Genomic DNA, 25337 nt, shown 5'->3' with positions numbered 1-25337 from the left:
TATAACCCGCCAGCAGTCGTTAAAAGGGGCCGTCAACGCGGGTCATTTAAAATCCCCGCTCTCCTAGAATGACAACGAAGCACCGCGATCAAAAACGCCGAAGGACTGACAACAGCGGGCAACGAGGGTGCAAAATATCAGCGTTATACATCAGGCATTAAGTGGTCAATAAAACAAAGTTTAGAAACATGAAAATTTTGCCGGCAAAATGAGGCGTGTGTTTGATGACGTCTTGCGGGGGCGGTGTTGAGGTAGCGGAAGTGCGTTGAGCACATGGCTAGCAGGCTCAAGATGTAAACAATCCAAGTGCGCGGGTTGAATAGTCGGATTTGATCGATCTGTAATGTCATATATGTCCGGAATGCGAAGTTTGGGCTGTATTTGGCTGGCCGTTTGAGATGGCAAGTGTTGTCAATGTGATAAAGCGCATTATTTTGTTAGTTTCTGCTAGTGGGTCATTCAGGCACATAAGTTTCCAGTGTATTGACTGGCGCCCCCTTAGAAATGCACTATATACTGCAATATGCAGCAGTAGTATAAGCATGTAGACTATATACAGTGTGGTTTGGCATTATGTCCACACTTTCTCTCAGTAACCTTTGACCAGTCACGTGAACATTATAACACAAATCTGTGCTTTTGTTGCTTGAAGAAATGAAGTTTTTAAATCTTTTTGGAAGGTTACAATCAAATATCATTGGCATGATTCACGTCCGAGCTTTGCCAGGTAACGCATTCATTTCACCAGAGTAAGTTTGTAGGCCTAGAGGAGAAATGCTGAACTCAACTGCTTTTCTTTTTGTAGGAACCCCCTTGAACCGTTTCACCATCTCCGACATCAAAGAGGAGGCCTGTCGAGAGGCAGAAATTTACTACAACGCGGGACTTGTATGTAAAATGTATCATAAACAACGTACATGAATGCCTCACTTTTGAAAGACTCATTATTTAAAGAAGGATATTTTCAGTAAACCAATGCATCTGTTTTAACGATTCGACAAGTAAACGGTTCATAAATCAACTGACTTAATGAACCGAGTCATGTCCACCGAACAACTGATAGCAATGTTGCTAGATTCAGGAGGTCTTTAGACTACCCTGGCTATATTTGTCATGATAACCTCTCCTAAACATTTTGTTGGCAACATTTAACGTTTAAAAAGTGACTCAAATGATAAAAAGCACATACTTTATTATAATTGTACAAAAGGAAACCACAGCTAGTTAGCTAATTGCTCATGTATATTACATTTTGAAATTAGCTTGTACCTAAAATTGATTATGTAACAATAAAATATATGGGGAAAATGCACTGAGGATTTTGTTATAGAATGTTTAGTGTACATGAAATAAAATTTTAAAGCATAGTTCACACAAAAATAAAATATAATTCTCGTTTACTCATCCTTTACTTGTCCAAAAAGAGTTTCTTTCTTCTGCTAAACACACAATAAGATGTACTGAAGAAAACTAAAAAACATGTAACCATTTACTACCATAGTATTTGTTTTTCTTGTTTGGTTTTCTACTATGGAAGTCAACAGTTACAGGTTTTTAGCTTTCTTCAAAACATCTTATTTGTGTTCAACAGAAGAAAGAATGTTAATGTATGCAATTGTGTAACATTGCATTTAAAAAATTTCCCAGTTATGGGTTGCAGCTGGATGGGCATTCCCTACGTAAAACATATGCCAGATAAGTTGGCGGTTCAATCCGCTGTGGTGACCCCAGATAAATAAAGGGACTAAGTTGAAAAGAAAATGAATGTATTAAAAAATGAAAATATCTGATCATAAAAAAATATTTGATATATTATAATTTTTTAAAATACTTTTTTCCTAACAAATCCAGTTTAATATTTAAAATCACTTTTTTACATAAGATAGACAATCATTTTAAACCATCTGACTTATTATTTTACACAGTGATGCAGTTTTGTATCATGGCTATGTAAATAAATCATAACACTACATCAGAAGATAATTTAGCAACTTCTAGCAAAAATATCAACCTGCTTTTAGCAACTTTCTCTGTTCTCAAGAGCTCAAGACAAATTCAGTGACAAAATATGTGAAGTTTTTATCCTATAGTGATTTTAAAAATGTCTTTATTAAAACACTATAAGCCATGAAATAACCAATCAGGATCTAAATCACAATGTTAGTCAAGTCAAGCTTTATTGTCTTTATTGGCTTTATTGTCTCTATTGTCACTACATGTTTGTACATACAGTAGAATGAAATGTCATGTCTCACAGGGTCACAGTGCTACATACATAAACATAGTCATAAATATGAACACAACACTGAAAGTAAGGACTATTTTAAACCTTTACATAACTAACACACAAGAGCAGTCTAACTATAATAACTTATATCTATACATGTACTATAAATACTTAACTATGCACATGACCTTAGACAGACTATACAAGTGCTTTTACATGAAACAGAACGATATTGTGCAAGATATTGTGCTTTAAAGGTTGAAGAAAACAAGTAGTGCAACATGATTTGTGGTACATACATTGTCCTTATTGAGTCCTTGTAAGAGTTTAAGTAAAGTGTCAGGTGCATATGGAGAGAAGATTTCTACAGGTGGTTTGTCAAGCCCACTCACCTGTGTGAAGCACACCCAGAAACACTCAATGTTCTAGAGATATGGAGTGATTGTAAATAAGTGTCAAATATGCAAACTGCTGCAAGTGTCTGGAACATTGTCAGAGATGAAAGAGTGTTTATACAGGTGGTTTGTCAAGCCCACTCACCTGTGTGAGGCACATTCAGAATCACATGATGTTTTGAGGTATTCAGAATTGCATAATGTTTTAAGGTTTTTTGTGTGTTGTGGTGAGGAGGAGAGGAGAGGGAATCCTGGTTTTAGGAGCTGAGATTGTGAATAATATTTCAGAGGGGGTAAGGTGATTGGAATTGAGGCTCTAACAGCTTGTGTAAAGAAACTGTTGTGTAGTTTACTGACTTTGATTTGAAAAATGCATATGAAAATCAGACTGTGTGTGTACAGTATACATCAGAGATATCCAAACTAGGGCCAAAGTTGGCCCATGGTTAACCCTTGATTTGGCCTAACATCCAACCTGAGAAGAGAGGGAGAAGGGGCAGATTGGGACTCTTTACAGACTGTAATTTCTAATTAAATGTAACTGTTTGTTTGTTTGTTTGTTTGTTTTATTGCTAAGATTTAAAAGGTAATGGAAATTAAATGTTTCAGGTAAATGAATTAGATTTTGTTATTGTATTTTTATTGCCATTAGTTACAATAAAGAAGTTTTTCTGCATTAATAATACAATTTAAAGCCATCTTTTCTATTCATTTTTAAATATTATGAAATAAATTAGCTATTGCAACTTTAATGTAGTATAGTTTGGTATATTTACCTTCGGCAATAAAGCGACTAAGCCGAAAAGAAATTGAAGGTATTAATATTTACCTTCGGCCCATGGCACTCAATGATACTTGGTTTTCGGCCCTTTATAGGAAAAAGGTTGGGCACCCCTATACATGATTGTAGCCCTATAGTCAACTCCAGGTCACATGTCAACTCTAATGTCTCATGCTGTCATTTTAACATGATGGGTATTATTACATGAGGTCTTCATGACCTCAAGGGCGATTCATATTTCAAATAATTAAACATTTTGAAACAAACTTTATATATGAATTGATTATTCAAAAACAGTCAGCAAGTGTTCAATATGTAATTGCTACTACTTTTGTGCTCTGTGACAGGACGGGCTGATCATTGAAAACATGCATGATATTCCATATACCCTTGACGTGGGTCCAGAAGTGTGTGCATGTATGACAGCTGTGTGTACGGCAGTCAGAGGCCTTTATCCATCCTGGCCGCTCGGTGTACAGATTCTCTCAGCCGCAAACCACTCAGCTCTGGCCGTAGCTCTGGCCTCAGGTGGATGCCATTTCAAACCAAGGCATTCACCGACTTAATCAATTTAACAAATATTAACTTGCATCTGCCTTTGCACAGGGCTGGATTTTATTCGTGCAGAGGGGTTTGTTTTCTCACATGTTGCAGATGAAGGCCTGTTAAATGCCTGTGCGGGTGAGCTGCTGCGCTACCGCAAGTGCATTGGAGCAGAGCATGTTCAGATCTTTACTGACATCAAGAAGAAGCACAGGTATGATCAGATTCGAGTGCAGTACGTGCTGGCTGACCACAGAGAGTGATGTGGTTTCTGCTATTCTGTGTCACATGAGTGATATTTTCATAATGATCATTGCAGCGCTCATGCCCTGACTGCAGATGTGAGCATAGCTGAGACGGCTCAAGCTGCTGAGTTCTTCCTCTCTGATGGAGTCGTCGTCACAGGAAGTGCCACTGGAGCAAAGGCTGATCCACAGGAACTGAGGGGTGAGTCTCGTTTTATCTACTTTCAGAAAACACTTTACGGTAAGGTTCCTGTAGTTAATGTTATTGTATTTACCAACATGTAAGAACAATGCACAGTACGCTTATATTACAGCGTTTTACACTTATATTAGAACATTTATTCTTTTTTGCTGACACCCACTGACTTCTATTGTGTTTTCTTTCCTACTATGAATGTCAATGGGTCCCAGCAATCTGCATTTTTCAAAATATCCTCTTTTGTGTTCGACAGAATAAAGAAATGAATAAATGATTAAAAGCAATTAATAATGCGTTTAAGCTGTAAATCTTGAACCATAATAAACCATGCTGTTTCACATTTATACTCTTTTAACTAAACAAAACCTTATTGAAAAGTGTGCCCATATTATTTAATCACTATGTGCTGTGTTTCTTATTTTTATTTTACTGTGTACATTTTTAATGCATCATTAAGTAAATGTTTTGTGATGTAATAATATCCAGTATCTTTAGTTAAACTATGTGTAGTACACAGTGGTGGAAAGACTACTAAAAAAATCATACTCAAGTAAAAGTACCATTACTTGCCTAAAAATGTAGTGCAAGTAGAGTAAAAGTATCTGTTGTAAATATTACTCAAAGTATGAGTAAAAAGACCTTTCAAAAGTACTCAAGTAGTGAGTATTACGCTTTTAAAAGCTGATGCATTTACATGTCATTTGTGCATGTGTGTGTAAACGTAATATTCTTTTTAATATTCACTAGTTATTGCCCAGCAGGCACACAGTGTCATAAGACGTTAATATTAGGTTATATTTAGGTTGTGATGTCAGGTGACCAAAAATCAGTGTCTAGTCAGTGTCTAAGGACAACAATATTTTGATGTCCAATAATGACGTCAAATGACGTTGATATTTGGTCAATTTTAGGTTGTTCGAAAGTGACCAAAATCCAACGTCAAGCCAACATATTAAACCAACATCCCATTGACGTCAAATATTGACATTTATTCATCAGTTATGACAACCAAATTCCAACATCTGATAGATGTCATAGTGGTAACGTCCATACAACGTAAGCTGCAACATCATTAGATGTGATATTTGGTTGGTTTTAGGTTGGGCCTTGGACATTGACATTGACCTGACATTGAGTTCTGACGTCAACACGATTTTCATTTCCGAACAAAATACAGCATCCCCATGACAGTAGGGTACATTGTCAATCTAATGTCATGTTGACGTCTTGTGTCTGCTGGGTGTTTAAGGCCATTTTGGTCTTCAAACTGTAAACATACGTCATCTTCTCATCAGTGACAGTCTCTAAGTCAGTGCATATAAAGATTTTGGACATTATTTTATGGACACTTTTAGTACTTTCAAACAGTTGGCTGCATTTATAAAGCGCCCATGTCTTGAGGTAGTTCATTATGATTCAATTTACCTACTATGTGTTATTTGATTGGACAGGAATCACAGGACAGATTTTTCTAATCCCCATATGCAAGAAAAGATAGTAGTGACTGTGACTGGTTGAAGGAAAGTAGTGGAGTAAAAGTACCAATACTGCACTAAAAATGTACTCAAGGGAAAGTAAAAGTACACATTTTTAAAACCACTTAGTTTATTACAATTTCTTAGAAAAACTACTCAAAGTAATTTGAGTATTTGTAATTAGTTACTTTACACAACTAACAGTACAGTATATTTCAATCTTGGAATCTGTAATATTTTTGAATGTTAGTCCATGTGCTGTGTGTATGTTTGGGCAAAGAAAAAAGATGGACAAAGATGCAAGTCCACCCCAAAGAGAAAATATTTTTAAGACCTACAAGAAATGGCACATTTGGACAACAAGCATTATTTACTGGGAATATTGATGTCAGAATGCAGTATAAATCCTGCCTATGGAAATTGAATGGTTGGGTATTTGGGAGGAGCAAAACTTGCACGATTCTTCCCATTCTTCTTGCACGATGGTGTCCAGGTAACTACTTGATGCTGCTGGAAGAAAATGTTTTCTGAATTGCACATTTTAAAACACCCCAAAGTGTCTCAATAATATTTAGGTCTGGTGACTGTGCAGACTATATGAGACGTTCATCAAACCACTCTGTCACCAGTCTTATTGTGTGCATTAGTGCAGTGGTTCCCAACCTTTTTTAATTTTTGAACCATTGGGTGTACATGGTCCTCCAGAATCGTTCAGTAGTCTCTGACAGTGAGGTGCCCGTCTAACACCAGTATTGGGCCTAGGGAATCCCATGATATGGCAGCCCAAACCATCACAGACCACCCCCATCCTTCACTCTGGGCATGCAACACTCTGGGTTGTATGCTTCTTTGGGGCTTTTCTACACCATAACTGAATTTGATGTGCACGTTTAATTCTGCAGTGAGTTGGGCAGCTGTGGTTTTATGTTTTTTGGATACAATCGGCTTTAGCACCCAGACATCTCTTTCAGACAGCTTCCTCTTGCATCCACAGTTACTCCTGTTGAATGTGTTTCGTCCTTCTTGGTTGTATGTTGACGTTATCCTGGATACCATGGCTCTTGATACAAGACAAAGACTTACTATTTTAGTCACAGATGCGCCAGCGGGGCAAACACTAACAATTGGCCCTCTTTTGAACTCTGATATGTCACTCTTAATGTATGTATTGCAATATTTTAAGCAAAATTACTCCACTGATTAAACCTTCACATTCTGCTCTTACTAGTGGAATGTGCCACCAGGGTGGTCAAATTTAGCCATGAAACCTCTAACACTAAATTGTCCAGTGTTTCAGTTTCATTGTCCAAGTATGTCAAAGCTGATTTTTTTTTTACATAATTTCTCCAGGCTTAAGCGACACATGATCCTTCTGAAAGGTTTCTTACATGCTATATTAGTAATACTTTATTAGATCTTTTATGATGACTTCTTATGTAACTATTATAATACTTACTGTTAAAAAGCTTTTGTATAATTGAATGCGTCCTTGCTAAATGAGTATTTGCACAAGACCTTTTAATTTTTAGTAAGCCAGCCCAAGCGCTACCTGTGAACTGTCATGCCACTACAAAATCACAGTGTTTAAGATCTGGTTTCTTTAAAAGCTAATGATCTTCACTGCCTGACTGATATACGATATAAAGTAGGTATCAGACCAGACAAGAAGCACTGTATTAAACTTTATTGCTCTGCGCCTTGTCTTTAAAATGTGGAAATCTATTTTGTCCCAGTATTTTTAATGGAGTTTCTGCGTTCTAGCCTGCTCCTCCTGATGGCTCTTGCATTAAATGGTCTTTCATCTTGTTTTATGCCTGAACAACGAAATGAATGCTTTCACCGGAAGTTTAACGGTGGCTGAAAAACAATAGCTGTAGTTAAAGTTTGCTGCATAATATATATTTTTTTAAATTTGACAAATTTTCCATGTTTTAAGAAATTTACATTAATGTTTTAGTGGTTTAATTTAATTATCTTATAATTTTCGAAAACAAATCGTTTGTAATATTATAATTGTCTTAATTATCTGTTACCTTTGAGAAATCCTCTGCTTCCTTGTTGAATCAGAAGTACAGTTGAACAGTTGATCTGCTACAGTACAAACCAGTCTATCTTCATATTTCATCCTCACATTTGTCAGTAGCTTCCTAACAACTCACAAAATGAAATCAAACAAGTCAGATTGCTGAAAGCACAAGTACAGTTGTAAACATCACTTCATGGTTTATGAAGCAGGAAGTTAACTGAATAAATGTAGCCTGCAAAAAAACAGTCCATTTTGAATGATGTTTGGCCTCATGCACAAACATTTAGAGCCTGGTAAAACTTCTCATAACATTTAAAAGGAAAATTATTTTACTTTAAATGATATTTACCTACATCTGTATTTTAACTGAATGATAGATGATATCTATCTATCTATCTATCTATCTATCTATCTATCTATCTATCTATCTATCTATCTGTCTGTCTGTCTGTCTGTCTGTCCGTCTGTCTGTCCGTCCGTCCGTCTGAAAACATCTAGGTACCCCGATTCACTATGGGAGTGCTGCGATACGATACAGCTAAGATACAGTTTGTACTGTAAGGAGAGTACCACCTTTTTTCAGTTCAGTTTGAATATTGTTACGCCCTTATTAAAAATAGCTAAAAATAATAGCCTTTTTTAGGAAAAGTTACATCACAAGATATACTATTATAACAAATAGTTTGTTCGAGTTGGTAGAAATAGATTAAATTTTTTTGAAAGTCAGTGTTGTTTATGTTCTTATGTCAATTTATTTTTTCTTCAGTGTCATTTGATCCTTCAGAAATCATTCTAATATCCTGATTTGTTGCTGATTAACCATTTATTATCCATTGCTGAAAACCTCAGCAGATATTCTGATTCTAGGTTCCTCTTTGGGCCCGGTTTAGATAATAGTACCTATTGAAGAGACGGGTATAGTAAGACCCTATCTGATAGGTCAAATTTAGATAAAAAACCTATGCAACACACAAATGCTTGGCCCGTTAATGTCATTTATAACACTTTCTGTGATATGGATAAGGGCTACACGATTAATCAACTGTGATTTTCATACACATTTATTCAGTAAAGTTCTGTATTCAGCAGTAAATCTCCAGCAGCTGCTTTCAAATAGAGCAGTGTTTACCACATAGAGGATTGAGGACAATTTAATTGCTTTGGTTTTAAAATCAAACATAATCATACTGCAATTTAACAGTTGTTTGCGTCACTTCTCAGTGATCTACAGTTTTTTGCTGCTGCTACATTTGAAAGTATGGCTGTGTCTCAATACCAAGAAAGCGGAGAATATCAATAAAAGCAGTTAAAATCCTGGATCTCTTATTTGTGGTGTATTTGCACACGTGAGAGTGACCTCAGTCTTTCATCTGAGATTTACTACTGATCACAGAGCTGTGCCTCCCTGATAAGATGTGCACTGCAATGACAGCTTTTGCTACCATAAATCATAATTCAACATCTAGCCCTAAAATAGATATTGTGTACACTATATTACAAGATAACAATCGTTTTTTCAATACGTTGTACAGCCTTAGTGGGGTCTTTTGGATAGAACGATGTCGCTTGGGTCGCTTCTGGCCCTAGTGACTGATGGCCTGCTTCCTGCCCTGCTTCAAAACCAATGGCCTTGTACAGGCTAACACAGACACCATCACTGCCAGCTATTTTAAATCCCACTTCCAGATGGCTGCCGATCATGGAAGGCTGTAAACATAGGCATGAAAACCAGGCCCAGACTAGTCTGCCACTGCCCTGCTGCCTACTTTGGAATTGTGCCTATTGCCTTCCTTAGTTCTGATCCATTGGACTGAGGAAGCTGTCAGATGGAGCACGAGGCACAGTCTGCCAGAATCCTCATTACAATGAGGGAACAACATGTTTTTTGTATTTTTATGCATGCATGTAGCAGAATCCATGTCCTTACACTCATGTTTTCCCTGACCCTGTTCGTTTCACAGAGGTTTCCCAGTCTGTACGGATCCCTGTTCTCATCGGGTCTGGAGTAACTGATGACAATGTGGAGCACTACCTTCAGGCAAGCGCTATGATCATCGGCTCCCATTTCAAGAAAGGAGGTTACTGGGCAAATGGTGTGGATGCTGAAAGAGTCAAAAGGTTCATGGGGAAGATGCACAAACTTCGGGAGTAACTGTTGGAATTTACAAGTGAATAAAATAATAACCAATACGAGCAAAATGAAGATAAAATATTTATTTTTAACACTTTTTAAAAGGTTTTATCAAACATGTTTTTAAAAATTAAAAAATTAAACGACACCAAAAAAGGCATTTAAATATACAAAGTCAAGTAACAACAACTGACAATATGAATCAAGACATACATCACCATCAGATCTTATTTCTCTGGCACTTAAGTAACATTAAGATACAATTCAACCTTATTATTTGATGTAAAAAAATGCATAGTCTTGGTAAAGTACAGTCCTCATTTGATTTTAGGCTTTAACAGTGAATGATTTCACACAATGTTTTTATTCACTAAATACTCATGCAGCAGTCACATCACGCTAAGCTAAAACAGAAGCACACAATCTTTGTTACATGTTTAAAAAACACTTTATAACACTACTAATGCAAATCACTACATTTTTTAGTTTGTTTTTTGAAAACATTTGAGTTTTTTTTTTCAGTGTCAGACTGAAAGTGAGACTTCCTCCTGAAGAAGAACATGATAATAATAATAATACCACACTGCATTTCTTAATCCATGTTAGTCTCATAGGGGAATGGATTCATGACATGATTTGCAAACGTACCCCCTTATTCAGCTATTCTTTGCGCTAGTTTATTATTTGTTTTCAGTAGTTGTACAGGCGCTGAGCGGGCTGTTTGAAGTAGCCGTAGCGGCGATCAGAAGGAGAAAAGCGTGTTCTTGCAAGGTTTTGCCTGTTGAGGGCACCACGGGTCAGTTTTCTGTGCTCATTATAGACTCTGGCACGCTGCACTGAGAGCAGGATGGTGCTGCAGGGCAAAGGGCTGCCCCATGCTGCTAACCGCCAAGAAACGTGACGTCTGACTGGCACAGGCCTGAAGGGGTACATTGACAAATCACAAGCCAAGGAAATATAGGTTACATGTCTGTGTGACTTTGGTGGACCGGTTTTCTTCATATTATTTGAGAATAACAGCTGTATTTAAGCCTAGAACTAGAAGTAGGTTCCATAAGGAAAGTTAATATGCCTGGATTTTTCAAAATGTTTATTAGATGGTTTCATTCCAGGACTACAGCATAGTCAACATCTGAAATAAATAAAGATTTTCAAAATTGTCGTAAGGCAAGAATGGGTGTTGTCGAATAGTTTTAAGACAATTGTAATGCAAGGTTTTGATACACTTCCAATGTTGACTGCAGTATTTCAGTTTACTAAAAAGAAAATTAATGTAAAGTAATTTTTTAAAATTGATATAATTTAACATTAATTAAAAAACATTCATTTTAATGTTGATTCAATTAAAATAAACAACTAGTAAAGAAATAAACATTCTAAAACCAACACAGGCATAAACAGTTATAAAAATTGCAAAACATCTTTAACAAAAGTTTAAAATGAAGACAGAAAAGAAATCAAAATAAAAACCAATTTAAACTATTAATACAGCCTAAAATCACTTAGTGATACTAAAATAAAACTGTTCTGTTTGGGGTTATTACAATTTACTTTTACAATTTTTATCACCTAAATTATTTAAATTTAAGTCATTTAATTATCATTTTTAGTTTGCAAAGATGCATTAAATTAGTCAAAAGTGACAGTAAAGACTTATAATTTCAGTTAATTAAGTCTTATATAAAATCATTTGAACTGTTATCATTCATAAAGATATTAAGCACACAATCGTTATGCTTTAATGTTGAGTAATGGTGGTGATAATGAAGCTTTACTATCACAGGAATAAATTACCATTTAAAATAAAAAGCAGATCTTTAAAGAAACTAATAACATTTTTATGTATTCTTGAGTAGGGCTGCAAGATTTTGGCTAAAATGAGAATTATGTTTTTTTTGTTGCTTAAAATCAAGATCACGATACTGTTGACGTAAAATAAAGGTTTATAGGAGTAGGCTATTATTACTGTTATTTCTCAAATATGAAAAAACAACAGTCAAATTAGGCCTATGTGTAGGTCTACTGCCAGTTAAGATGCAAAATTTTGTATAGAATTTGAAAGGTGGACTTGAATAGACTTTAAATTTGCCCTGGCTGTTAATTCCCAGTAAAGTGCTGTTATCAGAAGACAGCTATTGATAATTCTAAAGTTGAATTATTGTGTTTGAGACATATGCTTGCAGTCTGTCATTCACAACATTATTAGGCCATTTTTACTGGTAAAATGAGACATTTGTCATTATCAGATTACCCCTTGCATTATACTCAACATTATATATGCTAGAATAGGTGTCCATATTGCAGAGAAAATATATAAAACAATGTAAAAACTTATGCGACCACCTTTCTGCTTCTCTTCTGAACTTAAAAATATTGGCTGAATCGTAGAGATGCTGGACAAAGATTGTGTGGGCAGTCGAATCGAGATCACAACCTTTTTCAATTAATTATGCAGCCCTATTCTTGAGAAAATAAATTCAGCTTTGGTGAGAATAAAAGACAATCTAAAAATACAAAAAAAAAAAGTTAAAAAATACAATTATCTTACAACCTTAAACTTTTAAACTGTATAGTTTACATTATAATAAACGCCTAGCATTTTAAGTTGCTTAAAGGGATAGTTCACCCAAATGTAAAAGTATAACATTTTCTCACTCTTGAATAATTCCATGCCCTAATGTTTTTTTTTTTCAGTAACAAGTCAGAATAATGGTCCATTAGTTCATGTTAGTTAATCTGTTCATTAACATTAAGTATGAATATCATGTAAAGTATTTATTAATTAACTAATGCATTATTAAAATCCAGAGTTGTGCTTATTATAATTAGTTAATGCACATAGACTCAACATTAACTAACATGAACTACTATTCAAAAATCATAAGTCCAAGGCACTCAGAAAGGAAGTGAAAACTTAAAAAGCCTTTATTAATGCATCCATTGTTAAAATAGACCACATTTGTGTTTTTTTTTTTAAATCATAAGTAGAGTGCCTTGGACTTGTGATTTTTTTTTTTACCTTTATGAATCCCTTATCCAAAGAGCACTGACAAATTATTTACTCCTTGAGCATCTTTTGTTTGATTCATGAACTAACATTATTTAGCTCAAGATTAACTAATGTTAACAGATATGAATAAATACTGTAATAAAAGTATTACTAACTGTTTGTTGATGTTAGTAAATACATTAACTAATGGATCGTTATTTTAAAGTGTTGATGTTTTTCCTTCTGTTGAGCACAAAAGGAAATATTTTTAAGAATCTCTGTGACTGGTAGCCATTGAAAAACAAAGTAGAAATTACTTTGGTGGGCAACGGCTAACAGTTTATCATTCTTCAAAATATTTTTTTTTGTGTTCAACAAAAACAGAAAATAAATTCATATACTGTAGACTTGGAACAAGGCAAGAAAATGGTGTGTAAAGGACATATTTTTAAAGGTGAACTATTCCTTTAAACAATAATTTCTAACTACTAGAAGTTAGTGGAGCTGCACATCAGTGGATTTGCTCTTCAGTGTTTGGACTTTTAGCAGTGAAAATTTAACCACACTGAACTGAACTAAACTGAACTTCAACTGTGCAAAAATTGGACTGACACTGCTTCAATTTACTATAATCTTCTATGTTTAGCTGCTTTGACACAATCTACATTGTAAATGCGCTATAGTAATATAGATGAATTGAATTGAATACAATAGAAGTGTTACTGATATGTCTGATAGTTGTTAATCTCACCTAGCCACATCCTCCGTTTCTTCATCTGAAGCAAGGTCTCCCTGATCAGGCCTCATCTGGTAAACAGACATGCTGGGGTGCTCGATCAACAGGTTCTCAAGAATGTTTGTGTCTGATGAGCCAAGTGACTGATCCTCTGCACACAGAGCATAGATTACTTCAAAACTTTTAAAAACACTCAATATGAGGTCAGTGCTAACGAGAGATTTTCAGCTGCTAACACCAATGCAGGTTCAGTCCCAATTAGGGATGAACCAGAGCTTTTTGGGGCTCTTTGTTTTTATTTTTTATAATTTTTTCCAAATGTGTTTGATTTATTTTTTTTTTTCTACTAAATGGTTGATTTAAAAAACAGTATATGGCAAAAGCAGCAAAAATATGACCAAAAAAGTAGGCAAAAAAGATATCAGGATGACAGCATGGCTGATAATATGTCCAGATGACATTCATTGCATCCATTCAGTGAGGATGTGCTTATTTAGTAGTTGTAAAGTAATTCTACAAAATAACTCAAGAAAGTATATGTTTGGATGCAGCCTCTATATGTTGAGGCATGCAGTATTTATTTAAGTGTCATTGCCAACTACTGTCCTGTCATGTCTCATACTGTGTTTTTCAAATCTTTGTCAACAGAGATTGTTTTAAAATTGTAATTCATAAAGGAAGTTTTTAAGCCTTTAAAAAAACATATAATTAAACATAGACTGTTTAATACTGTTTAATTAATAAAGGGATAGTTCACTGAAAAATAAAATTCTGCCATCATTTACTTACCTTTGACTCGTTCAAAACCTATATAAGTTTCTTTCCTCTGTTGAACACAAAATAAGATATTTTGAAAAATGTTGGTAGCTGGCACCCATTGACTTCTATATTATCTTTTTAATATAGAAGTCGATGGGTGCCAGCAACACCCATTCTTCGAAATATCTTACTGAAGAGCTTATAAAGGTTTAAAACCACATAAAGGAGAGTAAATAATGAGATCATTTTCTTTTTTTCTGCCCATTTAACTGTTTTACAACTAGAAGCTACAAATTGTGATAAGTTTGATTTAAGATTTACACAAACCTGAGAATTACTGGACTTTGAAAATTGCAAGATTGCAGATTATAACCACAATAACTCACCATCTATCTTTATGATAACCCATTCTCCATCATCAAACTCGAGGAGATTCGCACAGTTATCGGTATCGTCTGTAACATCGCTATCCTTGTCTTGTCTTCCCACCAGCTGTGCGAGGATTCTGTTGATCATTTTCTGTTATGACTTTTCCAGACTGATATCTGTTTAAAAAAAATAAAATAAGTATATCAATAAGGAGTTGTGTTGCCCTCTAGAGGAACCAAGCTTTATTGCAATATTTTCCTTTTTTATAAAAACATTGCACTGAGCATATTTGTCATTCAAATGTAGTTATTATTTTGTTTCTTTCTTTAATCTTTTCTATACTGTAGATTGTAATGTTTCTTTCTTACAAGCTGTTGATGGCAAGTAATGTGCAGAATGTTCACATTAGACACTTTAGACAACCTTGCATAACAGTAAATGTAAGGTCATGTTCTGCTGCCCTGGTACAGCTAATGCACTTGGCACGTAAGCTATCAGCTGGTCGAACTGAGACATGGTGTTCCTTTCCACAAGCAGATGACTTATTTTTAACATTGTCTGGGATTCCTTTCTAAATTTTGCCTTTATTTTTGACTCATATTATGTATTAATTTTAATATTAACAAGAAAATAAAGTACTGAATCAGATATGGGCAAATAGAAGTCTTTTCTCTCTCTCTGTTCTAAAGGCAAAAGGTAAAAATTGTTTTTATTATCTGCCCTGCACACAGAACTGCAATGATCCTTATTGCAAAGATTTAAGCAACTTTAACACTTATTTTTAAAGCTAATTACAAATACTGGGTAAACATCAAGTGCTGTATGCGATGCAAGACCGTTTAAAAACTTATGTGAAATATTATATGATGGAATGGCCTATTATATGATGATATAAAATGTCATTACATGATTATAAAAAAGTGAAATATTATGATGAAATTTGTTTTGACGCATTAAAAAACATCTATTTTGAGATAAAACATCTGCTGATGCTTGCTACTACATAGAAACACTTATGTACAAGTATTATGAATACCCTAAAATAATCCCCCAGACGTCAATAAAGTGGGACAGGAAGGAGCGATCAGCTGTAGCTCTGACCATGTAAAGCATCTAGACTTGTTTACAGCCGGCTATGGAGCTGACTGTACATGTCTTTTTAGTCTCTGAAAAGGAAAATCTATACTATAAACAATAGTAGCAATAATATATATATATATTTTTTTAATTATTATAAAAAAGTTTTTCTAAAAAAAAAAAGATATAACTATGAAACAAAGAAACAATAATATAGCTAACAATATCCCGACATTTAGCGCACATTCTTCTTTACAAATACTTAAGTAGATCATTTAAATAATAAACAGTTTTATATACTTGAGTGTTTAAAGACAAAGCCGTTAGCTGAAGTAAACTGTACGCCATCAAAACACAGCAACAACAATAATAATCGACGTTTCAGAAACATGCAGTAAAACCTGCATAGGAAGGTGTAAATTTGCCTACCTTATCAGCTTTTCAGAAATGTATTATTTGCAGATTTAATGCCACGGCTTTATCTGTTTTGAATCGCAGTCTCTTCAGACGGGTGTATAGTCTGGACTTGTTTATGTACTCGAGGCTCCTCCTCCTGTTCTTTAGTGTACTCGAGCTGACATGGGCAGGCTCCTCCCACGAGGCGGGGCGCCTGGAACATATGTAGGCCTACATGCGGATGTTTTTGTTTGCAGATATAACTTTACATAGCCTACTGAAGCTCTCACATGTGTTCACAGATATTTTATGCAATACTAAAGAAAAACATGATCTATTCATAGCTGCCAGACGCAAGCTGTGAGACTTTTACTGTTTTACATGTTCACTTGTCAAACTGACTGCACAGTAAAACCAGTAGTGAGCGCAGGTCAATGAGTGCATTTACATGCACAAGCGAATAACTATTAAAAACCAGAGTGACACTTAAGTTTAAATTGATTGTTCAACCCAAAAATGTCAATTCAGTCATACTAAATCATTTACATCATTCTGACATCATTTACACTAAATAAGATTTTTTCAAACGCCTGTTGGAATACGTGTTAACATCCACAGTTTGGAAAACACAGAAATCAATGTTACAAGTTTTTCAACATTCTTCAAACTATCTTATTTAGAGTTTAACAGAAAAAAACTCATAAAAGTTTTGAACTACTTGAGGATGAGTACATTTTTAATGAACTATCCCTTTAAGTATCAATTCTTACTACTGGCTTATTACCTCTCTATCATTGATTATGGTGAATTAGTAAAACGGCTCTGCAAAAAACTACATTTGCACTGGATAAAACTCAACAGAACTAAGAGAGTGTGATGTTTCATTATTTTATTTCAAAAATAAATTTAAAGCTTGCTTTGGCACTCAAACTTATTTGTAATTTGGTGTCAGATCACTGTTTTTTCAACTGATCAAACCACCAGGGCAGGCTGTTACAGCTGAAAACAATGATTTTGTGAAGCTAGTGCGTATATAATTCATTCATTCATTTTCCTTCGACTTAGTCCCTTTATTCATCAGGGGTCACCACAGAGGAATAAACCGCCAACTTATCGGGCATATGTTTTACGCAGCGGATGCCCTTCCAGCTGCAACCCAGTACTGGGAAACACACATACACACTCACATGCACACACATACACTGCGGCTAATTTAGTTTATTCAATTCACCTATACCTGCACCTGGAGGAGGGAGAACATGCAAACCCCACACAGAAATGCAAACTGACTCAGCCGTTACTCTAACCAGCCGACCTTCTTGCTGTGAGGTGACAGTGCTAACCCCTGAGCCACCATGTGGCCCTGCATATATAACATGGATCATAATAAAATTAAAATAATTATGCTGTCTCTTTTTCAAGAATTAATCATGTTTAATGTATGCTACAAAACGCACACGCACCCACAATTTATTGTCTCACCTTTGTTCTGAAGGCATGGATTTTCTGATGGATGTTCCCTCTAGGATGGAGTAACACATAATTTCTTATGTCTTTATGATTATCAATAAAGTTGAGTATTTAAGGGCTTAAATTATATGATGACCTTAGTGTCATCACACTTCAGAGCAAAACTGGAATAATGTGTTTGTCATGGTTTGTTCTGAATGCCAAAGGATGTTTCCTCAGGATCTACCAAGCCAGGTCAGAGGTCATGGAGACCTCTTGAATGGAGCCTGACTCTCGGAGAATTGAAAACAACTGTTTCCTGAATTATTTGCCATTTTATGTGTTAAATCTGTTAAAGTTAATTCCTTTATGCAAGCTGTTTGGATGTTAATAATACCAGTTTTTAAACATTTTGATAAGACAGCTTAGAGTACACTAAGCCTTGAGTAAGAAACCGATTGTATTTTTTATGTGTGTGTGTGTGTGTGTGTGTGTGTGTGTGTGTGTGTGTGTGTGTGTGTGTGTGTGTGTGTGTGTGTGTGTGTGTGTGTGTGTGTGTGTGTGTGTGTGTGTGTGTGTGTGTGTGTGTTCTATTCATTTGTGAATCAGTATTACAGGTCTGGGGTCAGCTTTGAATACCCTATAGTGGCTGTCTGACTTTTGTATGCAATGCCTTGAAAGATATTGTATCCTGTGCAGCTGCTGTGGTGGTCCTGATTTCTGTGACGCTTCAGGGACATATGAGTCTTTGCTGAGTTTTTTAAATTCCTGACTTTCGCTAGTTGGTGAAGTTTTTATCCTCGCCGCTGTTGCCACTGGCTTGTAGAGTTTGGGATCTGTAGAGCTGCGCATCGATGGATTTGCTCTTCAGTGTTTGGAGTTGCAGTAGTGATTATTTAACCACACTGAACTGAGCTAAACTGAACTGAACTTAAACTCTGAAAACGGAACTACACTGTCTCAATTTACTATGATCTTCTATGTGAAGCTGCTCTGACACAATCTACATTGTAAAAGCGCTTTACAAATAAAGGTGAATTGAATTCAATTGAATATTGTTTGGAATTTCAGGCTGATCATTTTTAGGTTAAAACTGTTGGTTCTCCTACAGTTCCTCTAATTCAGGGGTCACCAATCATGGTCCTGGAGGGCCGGTGTCCCTGCATGGTTTAGCTCCAATTTGCCTCAACACACCCTGGTCTGGGTGATTGTGGTGGGATCACAGACGTAATGTTGCCCTCTAGGGGCTACACTGTGTGGTGCAGTCTCTGATCAAAAGACTTCTTTATTTTGTTTGATGATCTCAAAATGTCAGAAAACCCACCTTATAAGAAACATCTCAGCATGACTAAACAGATTAAAATGGATTTCATCTATTCATCTCATTTGAGTGTCTAAAGTTTGGAACTAGCAGGATTTGTAGGATAATTTATTATATTGTGTGACGCCTGTCATACATAAAACAAATAAAAGGGTCATAATGAACTGTTTATTTCCACCTTTACTATGTTTGCTGAGGTTTGAAGGATTTAGAGGGATTTTAAAAATCATGCTGCATTCAAGACATGGAAAGAAGCGCTGACTGAGTTGCAGTTTTGAGTTTGTATGTATGTGGATACTGCCTTGATTACCTTGAAAACAACCAGTTTATTTTGGTTAAAGTATAAATAATCATGTAAATGTTAAATGATAATAGAAAAAGTAATGATGGCACGTTTACTTTAAAAACATGGTTACTCATCATGGTTATTACACATAGCACTGGATTTCATAACAGACACTGCATTCTCTTTTCTTCTTATTATTATTTTTTGACTTTTTTACTGTTGTTAGACTGTATCTCCATTAAAAACTAAAATGCTGGAAATCAAAACAAACAAATGAACAGCATTTTACTAATCCTCTATATTTATGACTATTATTTCTATTATATTATTCCTCATGTTATAATATGTCTACACTAGACTACTGTGTGACTCCACTTGATTGAAGACAATAAAATCAAATATAATCAGTCTTTCTGTCTGGATTGAGACATTCAAACTTTCCAGCATTGAGCATTGAGTCTTTTAGATTAAATTTTACACTGAGGTCCCAACAAAGTTGCCATTTAAACTATTTTAAAACATCCTGGGGGACTAAAGAGTATCCTGGCCAAATCCCTCTATCAGTATTGCATGGCCTCCCATTCATCCACATCCACTGAATTGGCTCTATCAATGGCTCCATCATTGTCTCTCCACCTACAGCTGGTGTGTAATGGGAATAGAGATGTGCTATATAAATATACATACTTTCTTTCAGTGTAGTAATGTTTAACAAAACACAACAACTCTGCACTGTACAACAATAAAAACAAAACATTAGTAACTTAAATAGTTTTTAACCATAAGTGTATTTACAGCATTGTTATGAATGCTATACCCCATACAGCAATAACTAGTGAACTAAAAAAACTGTAATGAATATACTTTATATACTCTAGTATACTTTAGGATTTACAACAGTGTGGTGTATAGTATTATATAGAGACCTTAATGTATTTGGTAAATTATTAGTAGCAGTTGTATTATCACAGTAACTATTTACCAAAACAGATTAATTCAAGTAATTGTCTGTAAAACACAAAAAGTATTATATATTTTAAAATACTATAGTATTTTTTATGGGTAATCTTCTGTTTTGTCTCTTATTTTTTTAAATTAATTTCTTAATGTCTACAAATTGGTGGTATAGTGATGTCAAAAGCTCAAAGGGAATTCAAATTTTCAGCTCATGGCCCCTTTAAATCGAGAGGTTCCACAAGACAGATTACACCAGATCAGATGAGAAGACAGTGAAAGTGTGGAGTACTTGAGCAATCCCACACTGACTTTAACCAGCGTGAATAAAACAGGCATAAGGGAGCTCCTCTCTAAAAAAGAAAAGGTAAGTGCTTTAAAAACAAGTTCTAAAGTTTTAGCGCTTATTAAATTTGTATATCATTATTGATGTCGGCTATGCTCCAAATAAGTGTACAAATTTTGTTCATAAACTTTTCATATTTGCTAGCAGAATTTAATGAAATATAAATAAATAATATTACTAAGTGCACAGAAACCTAAATCAACTCATAAATACAGTTATGAGAGCTGTCTCTGGGAGTTATATATTCAAAAGGTACATATCTGTACCTAAAAGTATACAGTGCGGAGCATATTTGAGGAAACCCCATTTAAAATATATATATATTTTTCTCCATTTCTCTGTGAATATAGGCAGTGTATTTTGGTGCATTTAAACAAAACAGATTTATTAAACAGATATATTTTATTAATATTAATAATATTTTAGTCACCAAACATTTTTAGAAATTGAAAGATAATACAAATAAATTCAAGCAAAATATTGCAAAAATTTAATTTCTCTTGATTTTTCTCTGTTTAAATTTGTATTTAATATTTTTCTATAACATTTGGGTGTACTAGTTTTTGGACCATTATGGTAAGTTAATTTGTTAGATAAGTTCCAGATTTGGCTTCCGTACTGACTAATCTAATGTACAGTATATGCACAAATATAATATTGAATAGCTTCCTATTAAAATGTGAATTTAAAAGATAGATTTGTGAGGGGGGTACTTATATGATGAGCACTGTATATATAAGTAACTTTATAAAGATTTCAAGATGTACACTTTTATACGTTCTACAGACTATATGTACCATTGAGGTACAAATATGGACACTTTAGATTAAATGTTATATTTTTTGCAAAGGTACTGCTTCAGTGAATGCTCTCATATCTTTATTTCTGAGAGTGTTACGCAAAAAATAAATATGCTTTCAACAGTATGCTAGTTACAATGGTTCCTGATGCTCAAAAAGAAACTTGATCAAAATAGGTTTGGTTTACATTTGCATATGAATGGAAGTTTCTATTCTTCTCATTCTTGTGTAAAAGGTCAAATGATCTATTATTGTTTATTTCTAGGGTCTCTTCTGACATGACAATGAGCAGTCGAGTGGATGATGTGATGCAGCTTTGCTGTGAGGTCTCAGCCAGCAGGAAGATCAAAGCAGCAGTGAAGAGCTCTGGAAAGGGAGCAGCAGCAGCGGGTGGAGGTGCTTTTGTAGGGGGAATGGTCGGAGGCCCAGCCGGAATAGCTGTTGGTAGGATCAAGCCTCTTTTAGTGCAATACATGAACTTTCATCTACAGTATTTCATCAGAGGAGAGTGTTATAATACCATATTTAATAGCTGAGCGTTGTGTTTCACAACCTTATTTTTAAGGTTCTAGGGTCAGTGGTTATTCAGGGCTTTAGTCTAGACTTTTGTCAATGCACAAAGAAGTTTTGATTTCAAATTGGGCTATTACACTCTGAAAGATAAAGGTGCTAGGAAGACATAAAATAACTTTTTTTACTGTGATGCCAAAGAAGAAACTTTTTAGCTCCCCAAACAACCTTTTTAGGAAAAGATCTTCAAAGGACCATTTTTATAAATCTAAAATAATTATTCATGTAAAGTACCTAATTTTTAGACAATACCATCAATACCAATAAAAAAACCCTTTAATTTATACTTATTACCTTTTTGGGTACTTATCATTATTTGAAATCATGAATTCATAAATGTTTGCCTTGATGTAGTGTTTGAATGTTAAACACTGAGTTTATTAATGTTACAGATAGACCTTCAGATATACTTATATGTCATATTATTCTAGGTGGTACTTTGGGAGGTCTCCTGGGAACTTGGATAACCAGTGGCCAATTCAAACCTTTTCCTGAGATAATTGAGGAGCTTCCCCCTAAATACAAGGAGGTCCTGTACTCTGATATCATGGCTGCTCTGAGCTCTCTGGACTGGACAGATGTGGCTAGTCTCATTGCTCTGGTTATGGGAAGCGTCACTCTGCAGGAGCAAGTTCTTGCTGCTATACACACTTTTGCCACGAAAGAGCTCAATGCTGAATTGCAGTATGGAAAGTGACCAATAAAGAGTTAAAGCAAGCATCAGTGTTTCCTTTTTAATTACGACAGACAGATCTGCCACTGTTCCTGTTTTTCTGCAACTTCTCTTCTTTATTATTAAAACAAAAAGCAATAACATGTGTATGGTGTGAAGCACATTACTTTCTTGTGCACAATGGAAGTACTCTAATAAAGTTATTTCTGTGGATCAATTCTATACATAATAAAAATTCAATTTCTGTGATGGATTAAGGTGTATGTTAAACTTGAGTGAACTTCTTTTAACGTATTAATTTTATGAAAGAATAAGTGAAATGTTCTTTCTTCTAGTTTATTGTCATGTCAGGTGAATTTCCTGCTGCATGGGTAAACTACAGTTCTACCTGATTAAAATCAGAGTGACTGAAGTCAACATTCAAATGACTGCTAAGAACAATGGCTCGCACAAGCTGCAAAGTGCGGAAGTCCATGTCATAAGAGCCATGAGGGTAAGACCGAAAGTAATTTGAACGTGATCCAACTCTGCATTAGTAGGCTACCTCAGGTAAGAACTTTAAACCTTCTAAAACGTCTATTAGTCTAAAAAAGTAAGGCTATTGGCAAGTGACTTTTAAAGTTACAGTTTGTAGTAAATTGACATGAAAAATCAAGAGCTACGAAATGGTTAAAATGATTTTTTTATATTAGCTACCTACTTACAGCGTTAATACCGCTTATATTTTTGAGTTTGAACTCATTTATCGTTGTTTATCGCCAGGTTTAGGCAATAACACCTCAAATGGCGAATCGAAAAGATGATATTATAAAGTTTTGCTGTGAAATCTCCGCCGATAAGAAGATACAAGCCGCATTTAAAGGCTCGGCGAAAGGAGCAGCAGTTGCCGGTGGAGGTGCTTTTGTCGGAGGACTGATTGGAGGTCCAGCTGGCATTGCACTCGGTGCGTTTTCAGATGTTTATTTTGCATGCGCAAAGCCGCAACTTGACCACATGATGGTGCTGTATCATCATTGCATGACATTATCATGTCATTTGATACCATATTGATTTACCGAAGGTGCTGCAGTGGGAGGTGCGCTGGGAGCATGGATGACCAGTGGCCAGTTCAGACCTCTTCCTGAAATCCTCATGGAACTGACTCCTTCACAGCAGGACAAACTGTACTCCGATGTCATGGCCATAGTGGGTTCACTCAAATGGACTGACGTTCCTCAGCTGATGGCTCAGGTTCATGGGAATTCTTCTCTACAAGAGCAAGTGCTGGGTGCTATACTCAGTTATACTAAAAACCAGCTTAAAGCTGAGGTCAAGTTTGAGGATTGACCACTAGAGTTAATGTTACAGGTCAGCTTTCTAAGACATTTAGGACATTTATTCATTTGGCAACTTAAAGTAATGATAAAAGAAACACTTCAGAAAACTGGCAGTAAAGTAATTATAAACAAATATTGATTTAAAAATGCTCTATTTAGCTATGTATCATCGTGCATCTGTTGCATGTGTTTATTGGTTATTTTAAGAAGTTCTGACATGACATCCAAACAGAAGTGAACCATTTTAAAATGTATTTTTTATTCTTGTTATAAGAGCTTATTTTTGCTTTGTTGAAGTGCATGTGTCTATGTCTGAGACTTCATGTCTGAGCATGCATGTGCAAGTCAGCTCCCAGACACTGGACTTCAGCATCAGTACTCCAGTCTTCTATGCCACGTGATATTTCAGAACTCATTTAATTTACAGGTTTGCTGCTGATCAATTAATAGATCAGATTTTCATTTAGTTTCCCCCAAGATTCAATAATGTAAAGAAAGATTAAACTGAACACTATTTCTTTGAAACAGAAATGTTTACTCTCACTTCTAATCAGGTTAATGCATCCCCACTGAATAAAAATACTGCATTTTTAAGATTATCTCACTGACTGCATCAGCCTATAAATGTGATTGTCTTTTATGGCTTGGCTGTTCCAAGATGTTTTTTTTTTTTTCTTATTGTATTTACTTTGACACCTCAGTGGGTAAAGTGAAAGGTGACCATTTAGAGCAGCGACCAAAAATTTAAAATCAGTCAAAGCAATAGAAATGTCTCCAAGTAAAACTTACTAAATGATTACAGGACATGATGCTTTTATACGTTCATTAAACAAGAAGATGTTTGCATGAAGTAACAAATGTTGTACTGGATATGACTGTGAAGACAGGGCCAGGCTGCTGACAAAATTTCAGACCTAGAAATTACACATTCACCTAGGCTATTCTTTGGTAAATGAACTAAAACTGGATGAGGGTTTGCTAAATAAATCAGCACATAGTTTGACTCTTTTCAGAATGTCTACCATTTCCTACTGTATTTTGTGTGATGACTATGTTAAGAGGGGCTTGTTTTGGGTTTTGCTTTGGATGGAAGTGAAAAAGGATATATAATTCCTTAGCCTGCAAAATATTTAAAAGCTTTTTCTATAAGGTTATCTCTTCCCTTTTTCATCTTCTCATTTTCCCCCAATATATTTCGGGCTCTTCTTTACACTATCATTATCCTCATACACTTAGTAAACAGGAAAATAGTTATTTCCTGGAATTTTAAACTA

The 25337-nt window shown here is 35.1% G+C and overlaps 4 protein-coding genes and 1 long non-coding RNA gene across 7 annotated transcripts in view; 3 read left to right on the top strand and 2 right to left on the bottom strand.

Annotated features, from left to right (window-relative positions):
- The first annotated feature begins 253 nt into the window (after nt 1-253).
- zgc:162297 lies at nt 254-10090 on the top strand. 2 transcript variants are annotated; one of them, XM_087259459.2, is made up of 7 exons: nt 254-727; nt 806-888; nt 3751-3931; nt 4010-4160; nt 4266-4393; nt 5490-5580; nt 9853-10090. In XM_087259459.2, the coding sequence occupies exons 1-6, from the start codon at nt 655-657 to the stop codon at nt 5576-5578; spliced, it is 705 nt and encodes a 234-aa protein (XP_087115585.1). In that variant the 5' UTR covers nt 254-654; the 3' UTR covers nt 5579-5580; nt 9853-10090. The 2 variants fall into 2 exon arrangements, with proteins under 2 accessions (XP_087115585.1, NP_001076270.1); NM_001082801.1 differs by lacking the exon at nt 5490-5580 and having other exon boundaries at nt 282-727.
- si:ch211-260e23.9 lies at nt 10091-16502 on the bottom strand. The gene is given in 4 exon segments (NM_001386724.1): nt 10091-10941; nt 13763-13898; nt 14893-15051; nt 16382-16502. Coding segments are annotated over 3 exon segments (495 nt in total). The 5' UTR covers nt 15023-15051; nt 16382-16502; the 3' UTR covers nt 10091-10712.
- Nucleotides 16503-20612: 4110 nt separating this feature from the next.
- On the top strand, nt 20613-22998 carry si:ch211-260e23.8. The gene is given in 3 exon segments (NM_001386751.1): nt 20613-20725; nt 21770-21948; nt 22506-22998. Coding segments are annotated over 2 exon segments (432 nt in total). The 5' UTR covers nt 20613-20725; nt 21770-21782; the 3' UTR covers nt 22772-22998.
- The window catches only part of LOC147843159 (uncharacterized), a 541229-nt gene continuing 537310 nt past the window's right edge, over nt 21419-25337 (bottom strand). Inside the window, exon 7 of the long non-coding RNA XR_015496106.1 lies at nt 21419-22472. This is a non-coding gene — a long non-coding RNA (uncharacterized LOC147843159). The remainder of the gene's footprint in view (nt 22473-25337) is intronic.
- zgc:101715 lies at nt 23252-25075 on the top strand. 2 transcript variants are annotated; one of them, NM_001004633.2, is given in 3 exon segments: nt 23252-23296; nt 23516-23690; nt 23808-25075. In NM_001004633.2, coding segments are annotated over 2 exon segments (426 nt in total). In that variant the 5' UTR covers nt 23252-23296; nt 23516-23530; the 3' UTR covers nt 24074-25075.

Source organism: Danio rerio, chromosome 7 (genome assembly GCF_052040795.2).
Source record: "Danio rerio strain M-AB ecotype USA chromosome 7, GRCz13ab, whole genome shotgun sequence".
Taxonomy (NCBI): Eukaryota; Metazoa; Chordata; class Actinopteri; order Cypriniformes; family Danionidae; genus Danio; species Danio rerio.
Note: the sequence above shows the minus strand (reverse complement) of the source record. Positions and strands in the feature narration are given on the sequence as shown.